Source organism: Charadrius vociferus, unplaced genomic scaffold, assembly GCF_000708025.1.
Source record: "Charadrius vociferus isolate BGI_N301 unplaced genomic scaffold, ASM70802v2 scaffold323, whole genome shotgun sequence".
In the NCBI taxonomy this organism is placed as follows: Eukaryota; Metazoa; Chordata; class Aves; order Charadriiformes; family Charadriidae; genus Charadrius; species Charadrius vociferus.
The window spans coordinates 2,064,756-2,073,323 of NW_009647692.1; the positions used below are offsets into that span (position 1 = coordinate 2,064,756).

General features: G+C 46.0%; 1 protein-coding gene across 1 annotated transcript; it reads right to left on the reverse strand.

Moving 5' to 3' along the window:
* Positions 1-6,928: 6,928 nt before the first annotated feature.
* Positions 6,929-7,878, reverse strand: DUSP14 (dual specificity phosphatase 14). Its single transcript, XM_009881461.1, has one exon. The coding sequence runs from the start codon at positions 7,876-7,878 to the stop codon at positions 7,282-7,284; it is 597 nt and encodes a 198-aa protein (XP_009879763.1). The 3' UTR covers positions 6,929-7,281.
* Between the last annotated feature and the right edge of the window lie 690 nt (positions 7,879-8,568).

The window sequence follows — 8,568 nt, forward strand, 5'->3', positions numbered from 1 at the left end:
AAGCAGTTGCGCTGAAGATGGAGTAGTAGGTCTAATAACGGGGTAAATTGTGTGATAGGGTAAGTGGGAAGCCTTGAGGTGTGGTGGGTGCTTGAGATGTTTCCGTTTGATTTTTGTACAAGAATGGGTTAAAGCCACTGTCACATGCAAATTGCTTGTGAAGAATTTCACTGGAAATGGCTGGGGTTTCAGAAATAACTAGAAAAAATGGTAGTGTGGCAAAAAATGCGGCATGGCAGTCTTTCTCGAGATGAAAACGGGTTGGTCTTTGTAACAAACCAGTCTGCTCACCAAAGCATAAACCTCTGAGAGAGGCCAGTACCGAGCTTCCAAGAAAAACGGAAGTGCTGGACTGATCTGCGTAGAAGTGACCACTCACATACTTGCAGTACGTATCTGCAAACAAATGTTCTTTAATGTTTTTGGTATATGGACCATGATGTTTTTCTTTAAATGTTTGCTGCTATACTATTACAATGCATACAATGCACGAGGCACAGTAACTTTCAAGGTAAAATGAATTATTGTCTTAGAAGGAAGGAGACTGCGTAGAGCCATTGTATATTTATACTTCCACTGTTCTCTATTGTAAATGATACTGCATTCGTCTGCACAGCTGGTTAGTGCTGGGGGATACGGACTTGAAAAACTTGCTGAAATTTTCCCTGTCATATCTGGAGTACAGGCAGCTGGGTTTTAAAACTTGCCATCTTTGCTACTCTGTTGTAAATGCTGGATAAACTCCTTCCTTGGACTTGGCCCGAACCGCAGGTATGATTTGTTGTGTTTCACCTCCCCCTTTGGTGGTTGTGTGGCTGCGTCACAGTCGAAAATTGGACTCTACTGACCGTGTCCGCTCCTTTTTTGTATGTTATTACCCTTCTCTGGACGGGATGCCTGCGTGTAACTGGTGCAGTGTAGTGCCATCTGTAGTAACGTGTTTCTCTGACTCAGAACTGGCAGCACAAGGTGCCCTTTGGCTCCTGCTCCGGGTGGGTGTGATTTAACACCGAAAGTTGCTCTTCCCAAGCAGGCTGTTGTGTGCCTGCCGTTTCGTTGCTTACGGTGGGTACCGCTCTCTGGACAAAAGGAGGGTGGTACAACAGACTGTCACAAAATGTCACCCACACATGTGAACTACCCGATTCTCTCTTCAGATACAATATCCAGACGACAGTGCAATCAGCTTTAGCGCCAGTCAGAGAATTTTAAGCCTAGTGGGAGCCTCGTGGCGTTACTTGAAGAGCATTACCACTGTACAGTCTTACTCGGTCTGCAGGGAGTGAAGCGGGGTGTGTATCCATCAGGTACAACGTGCTGCTTCATGCTTTGACTTAAGTTTCTCAGATCTCTAGAAAATCTCCCTTCTCTCCGAAGATATCAACAGCTTTTTCCAACTTAATCTTGCCTCCATTATAAGTAGCTGACACTGACCGGTGGTTATTTGCTGAAATAGAAATTACAGTGAGGAAAAAGGCTGCTTTGTATTAAAAAAAAAAAAAAAAAAAAAGGAAAGGCTTAGTTATACTAAACTATTAATTATACCAAATGAAACAATCTTGGCTAATAAGAGTGCTAGGTGTCTGGCCCCTTATTTACACAAATTAAAATAAATCTTCCTGCTGCCTGAAATTAGCTCGTTCATAAAATAAGCAACTTGTGCCTCCAGTCGCAAGCTCAAGCTAATCAAGTGGCAGATTTTCAATAGCGTGACAGTGAGTGCCTGCCTTCTGTTGCCCAGTAATTATCAAAAAAAGGGCAGTTGCTCATTGCTTACTCTCCATTTCATTTATTAGGTGTGAAATAGTTCCAGCAGTCAGCACCATAGCTTTTGACCACAGACATTGTTTTCCATGGTAATTAGGGGCTGCTGTATACGTCGCCAGGGCAAGGACTCCCATTGATGTCTGGGGTCTGCGCAGCGCGAAGCCAGCGCTCGCTTTTGCATACCGCATTACGGAAGCACTTAAGCATTGTCTGACTTCAAGCAAATGCTTCGTCTTGCTGCAAGCGAGGGGACTTCTCAAGTGGTTTGGAGTATCTGGCTGACGCAAATGTTGCTTATGAAATGCTATATTAGGAAAAGGGAGTTTATTGTTAGCGTGGGTTTCCACCGCAGTTCCTCAACACTTAGCTAGATAGGATTTTTTTTTTTTCTAATTAAAAGAGAACGCCACAAATAAAAGAGGCCACAATGTGAAACTTAAAGCAACCAGTATGTCAAAATACAGTACCGGCTATATTGTCATAAAAGCATTTTTCAGGGATGTTTTTCTTGTACTTGTTAATGTACTTGTTAAGGAAGTAGGGTCCCTCTCTAAGATGTATCCCGTGTGTCTTTTGGCCCATAAATCGACATTTACAATTATAATTGCAGCAGAGCTCACTGAAGTATGACACCACTGCTTGCTCGCTCCCTCCAGAAGGGAAAGCAGCAGGCAATATCGCTGTGTTTGTGGCAAGCAGAAAGCGTTCTTCTGAACTGAACACCTTTACGTCATGGGAATACACCGAATGTTTTGCATGTAGATACCCTGGATAAAGGCATTGCACAATGAGGATCATCTCGCTTACATATCCTGCTCATTAAAATGACTCACTGTTGCATTCAGCATCTTCTCCGATATTACATCGCCAGCCAAAGCCCGGTGTCCCTGCAATCTGTATCCAAGGTTACAGTATTTTCTACAGTGCATTGTAACAGACCACGTTCCCCTGCTTCCGTTCCGTACAGGCTAATGGACACGCTGCCTTTCGCTTTGGATGTGTTGAATTTCATAAATGTAACTCCTTTTTCTGCATGTATCTTTTGCTAGGAAAGAAGTGAGAAATGTAGTTTTCTTTTTTTGTTTAATGTATGCGTTCTCTGGAGCTGCCTTGGGATCACCTACAGAAAGTGATTTTTCTATATGTTTGTGTATATTTGGAATTTGAAGAGATTATTTGCTTGGTTATTTAATGTATATATTGCTTTACCCGGTTGTATTCCGTGATGTTTCCGCACTGTCTTCTTGTGGTGCAGTTGTTCCGTGGTGGCAGCAGTGCTGGGGCGCGATCGGACGGCTCCAGCCTGTTCCCTGCCCATCCACTGCCGGGATTTGGTTTGAGGGTCTCCCCGGGCTTGCTGACCCCCGTATTGGCTGGAGCCCCTTGGAGGTTATTCGTGGCATAGGATTTGTTACGTTCTGCACTTGCCCGTTCCGCTGACTTTCCCTCTCTGGCCGCAGCTTCTCTTCACCTGGGTTTGTTTTGAGCAGCGCCTTCCTTGAGATTTGTGCGGTATATACGAAGTGATGGTGAAGTTCAACCCAAGGCTGGGCAGAAGCTCATGAAAACCCAAGGAATGCTCCAATTTCTACTTAGCTACGTGTCAGATTAATTAAACTTGAAGCAAAACCGGCCTTTTCAATAAAAGCTGCTATTGTACAAACTACTTTTTCTGAAAGATTTTCTTTTTTTTTTCTCTCTGGACCTCTATTTAATTCCAGTCTCAATACTGAAATATAAATGTCATAATTTTATGAAGAAAAGTGGTCAGAAAACTTCTCTTTATATTGTGATTCTTTATTCTTCCCTCTGGGTGACCATTTTTTGTCCTCTGGAAGTGGTTTTGTGATTAGTAGTTGGAGCTGTTTCGGTTCGTGCTATTGCTGGAGTCACTGCTGATATTTTAAATCCAATGAGAATAAGTGTTATTAATTGACTTTAGTACATTGTTTACTCCCTTAATTCTTGCAATGATTTATAAATCCTTTGTTGAGATTCAAACCTTGCTTTCAATAAAGAGCTCATTTCATATCTGACCAACCCGCGAAGTGCCTTCTTCCAGGGTGCAGCCAGAAAAAACTGTTGCCTTTGCTGCGTGCTGGGACCCAAAGGTTGTCATCTCCGGTAGAGCTCCGCGGGCACTGCCCGGGCGCTCCTCCGCAGAAATCCACGGGCAGGGTGAAATCTGCCCGTGAGTCGGGAGGAGCCTTGAAAGGTTGGCCAAAAGCATGTTAAACGCAATGAAACTGTGGAAGTAAAACCTTTGTGGCGAGTGTTTGAAAGATGTCTCCCCGATTAACATATAAAATTCTGCAAGCGCTTAAGATAATGTCCATTTGGAAAAGCCTCTGGGGAGCAGGAAGAATGATGTTCCCCCAGATCCAGCTGAGTGCCCACAGCCATTGGGAGTTAAACTGTGGCTCTTTCTCTTCTTCAGTTTCTATAGATTTGAGGATGCATGCAAAACTGGATTTTGGGAGGGGGGAACAGACACTCATGTAAAATACCTTCGTGTAGAATGCACACAAGAGGATCTTTTGCCAAGAAATACCTACAAGCATTAATATTGTTGCGCTTCTCCATAATGTAATCTCTAATGGGTATTTCAGGTGAATTCTTTATTTCATCATGTGCTTTATTAGGCAATTATATTTTTTTATTGGTCTAACCTCCCCTTTTGTTTAAGAGTCAGTCTTGATGCTTTCTTTACTCAAAACTAGCATCTTCCCCTCCTCCAGGGACTAGGGCAGCGTGTGTGTAAAGTCTATATAATAATTCAAACTGGAGAATTTTTACCTTCCAGATTTTATATAGAAAATACTGTTGAATTATACATAGTCCATTTTTTAGGTAAAGTTTAATTTTGCAGGCAGATTTCAGGTTTTAGTATTTTTTTCCCTTTGAAATGTCATGCTTTCAGAATGTCTCCAGACTAATGATGAGTCTTGATTTTTAATCTCTGGTTCCTTTTCTTACTACCATCTCCCCGGCTGCAGTTTAACTCATGATAAAAATAGAGAGATGAGTAGAGCGTATTTTTTTTCAACGGACAGTCAGTCTCCTGTGTCTGTTTGTCACTGAAACCGGGACACAACCGTGAAACCTGAACTGCGTGCAGCTGATGGCAAAACTCACTTTTATTTCAGTGGGCCAAAACTTCATTCTTGCTCATCTGCAAAAGCAGGAGGAGACCTCCCTCCCTCTGCCAGCGCGGGGCTGCGCTCTGTTCTCCTGACACTGGAGGACACCGAGATCCATCTGTTCGTGGTGTTGGGAAAAATCGTGTTGAAGTATTTGGGTTGTTTTACACGCAGTTTTGTCTGAGCACATCCTGGGTACCGGCTGCGAGAAGGGTGTGCAGGGGGAACGGGCCGTATCTGTGCGCATACAGGAAACCTCTTTGGGGCACTGGATGCCCTTGCGATGTTGAGGGGTTTGCAGTGACTCTTCTCACAGCGGTGCCTCATGCGCAGCTTTGGCATCGATGCAGTTTGAACCCATGGCCACCCCCGTGACTCCATTGTGTGTAGGGGTTCAGAGCGTGCTCTCCTGCCCGTGTCCCACCAAACCTCCCCACTGAGTGACCCTGGGCCCCACCTAAAGTCTGTGAACTTCTCACACAGTCCTCACTGACCTTGCTGGACCTCTGACTGGAGCCTAGAAACTACTGAGCACCGTTCCCTTCCCCTGGTGAGAAACTTCAAGTGGCATTTGCCCACTCTGGACAAACTCACACCTCTGCAGTAAATTTCAAACTGACTTCTGGGTGGGAGCCGATCAAAGCCTCCGTATCAAATTCACTCTGATCTGGACTTCTATTCCAACCAAGTCTGGTTTTACTCCTCATCCTACTGAGGCTGAGGCCATTTGTGCAGTTTTATATCAGCAATAACAGGATTTCAGCCCTTGTGGCTTTTAGTCTGGGGAAACCAGACCCCTGGTAGCGCTGCAGCCCTCACGCAGCGTGGGTCAGCCTGGAGAAAACCTCTAACTGTAGGTAGTGTTCCTTAAAACCACGGTTGTTCAGCTACACCTTCGGAAGATAAAAAATTCAAAATAGCTAAATTAATTGCCTGGCTTTTGTGATGAGGACCAGGAATTGCAGGACACCTGGATGGATTGTAAGCTGGTGAGCCAAGCGACAGGAACAGATCACAGTATTTTTCTCAAGACTGAGGTCCAGATTTGTTTCAAGCCACTGCTCAGGATTACAGCATGTTCTCGCTGGTACTTGAGATACATTAGCGCAGTTCTGAATAGGAAACCAACACATGTTCTTGTTTAATCTTTATTGATTTTTTTTTTACAAGTATAGAATCTCATTTAAATCAGATAGCTATCTCGGCATCCAGCAATCTGCGTATTCCTCCTTCAGAGATGCAACAGAGGACACAGATGTCTCTTCAAGGAACGGACTTGCCTTGCTCTCCTGGTGCTCCAGTTACGCTCCGACGAAACCAGTCCCTTCCCATCCGCCGGGAGGGGAGCGACATCCAGGAGGCAGCAACAACGCCATGGAAAGGCTTCTCCCACGTCACGGGTTGGAATCGTTCTCGTCACACACAGAACAAGGCAAAGCCTTCTCCGTAAAGCCATCCTTGTCCGGGAGGGAGGTTGAACAGATCGCCATTTTGCGCAGAATAATTCCAGAATGCAACATAACCTTGAGGACATAATGGCGTGATTTAGAAATGGGCAATCCTCTCGCTTCTGTCTTGAGCCACATCTGGACAAGATCTCTGTTTACTTTCCACCCACAAAAAAACACCACCATTTTTCAGTAGTGTAAGTGTTCCAGGACTATTGCCCCGGCATGGAATGAATGAAAAAGGATCTTGTATTTATTTGATTTGAGTAATTCAAATTGTACTTTACTTGTGGCCGACACGGACTGACTTCACTTTTTTTTTTTTTTTTTTTTTTTGCCTTTGAATACAGATTAAGAGCTGACTAAAGATCTCAAACACTATATACTGAGAGTCACTACAGATGTTAAAGAAAACACCGGCACTAGCACCACAACCCCGCACGCCTGCCTTCCTGCTCTTGGAAAAACCCACTGCCGCAGAGTAGGACCTCGCTCGCTCTGTGCTAGCGCCGCTCCCTAGCCACTACAGGATTTTGCAAGGAAGCAAACAAGCTATTAACGAAATACCCAGGCTACCGCATCACAAAGCGCACTTTGTTCATTAACTCTGCCAAATGCCTTTTAGGCCTTTCCTCATAGGATACTAATAAACTGACTAAAAAAGGGAGGGAGGCTTTATGAAAGGTATAAACTTATAAGGAGACCTCATTCTGCTAAATCAGAGAAATGCGGATGGGGGAATCCCTGTAGAGAGAAATGCTTTGAAGGGAATCGTTGGCCTTGCAGGTTAGTGAGGTGAGAATTAGTTGAGGTTCTGCTGTATGGTAAAGAACCAAAGTTGGCTGTAGAAGGAGAAGGGAATGTCTCCAGTCTGGTCAACTCAGCACAGTGCGTCCCTTCTGTTGTGCTTCCTGTCTGCAGTCACATTAAATTCCCCAGTAAGGCATCAGGGGTCTCCTCTCTCTCTCATAAACGTCTGGGATGACGCCATATGGTGTCTGTACCATTTTAACCGTCGTCTTCCCAAAGAGCTTCCTCTCGTAGTCTATCAGTTGCCTCCAGAAGCCCACGTTGGGGCGTATAACGGGGCGTCTCGATTTGACCCAGTTGTATGCCTCGAAGAGGGACACCTTGTGGTACTTCATCAGGTAGGCGATGCAGAGGGTGGCCGACCTGCTCACACCGGCGGCACAATGGACTAAGGTGGCCCCGTGCTTCCGCGCCACGCTGTTTATCTTGTCGGCGACGCTGTCGAAGTACAGGGAGATGGGGGCGTTGGGCATGTCAGCCAAAGGCACTTTCACGTATTCAAACTGGGGCCAGTTAAAATTGGGAATCTCGATGGTCGCATTGATTATGCAGGTGATTCCCCGGGAGAGGAGCAGGTGCCGGTTGGAGGCGACGCTGCCCCGGCTCAGGTACAGCGAGGGGGTGATTTGGGCGATGCCCCCGAGGGCACCTTCGGAAAGCATTCGTGGAGCCATCAGAGTTCTCGGTAAGGAGTTGTGGCTTCTGGAGGTCATGGAGGATCTTGGCACTCACGCTTCCATTATGGGAAGGGATCCAACGGGATCTTCAGCCAAGGGAAGGATTGTCTGGCCTGGTGGTGCTAGGACAGCGAGAGCTTCCTCCGCTTAGTCACTGCAAAACACAAGCAATGCCACATGAGCGGGGCAGCTGTCCGATGAGACCACGTCTACGCAAGAGAACAGGAAAACCTAACTCACCCTGCTGCGGCCTGGACAACCTCCTGCTGGCAAACCTCCCTGGGGTAAGGTGGTTCTGGGTTTGCACAGTGCTTATTACCGTGGGGCCCCCCAGGCATCGCCTGGACAGATATTAACAAAAAAAATCTTCCAGCCTAATTAGCTCCAATTACTCGTCGAGGGTTTAGACAGCCTACCTGTGGGCCCGGACAGCATTTCACCCGGATTAGCATGCGGAAGATTAGCTACGCCTTTTCCCTGCTGAAAAGCAGCAACTTCACAGCTGGCCCGAGTCCCAAGGGATGGTGAGAAACAGCTCACTGGGGCTGGGTGCAGGTGGCAGCAATTGAGACTACCCTGCCCTCTCCCCAGTGCCACCCTTCTCCTTTTTTAGGTATATGAAAGGCCCCACCAAGGTACATCAACAGAGGAAAGTTGCTCATTAGAAAAGGCAGTGAGTCATGTCCATCCAGATCAGTAATCGGCTCTCATCTAGGCTGGGGAAGT

Excerpts from the sequence above, each read along its gene's own strand:
- DUSP14 (XM_009881461.1), bottom strand. The coding sequence starts at position 7,878 with ATGACCTCCAGAAGCCACAACTCCTTACCGAGAACTCTGATGGCTCCA.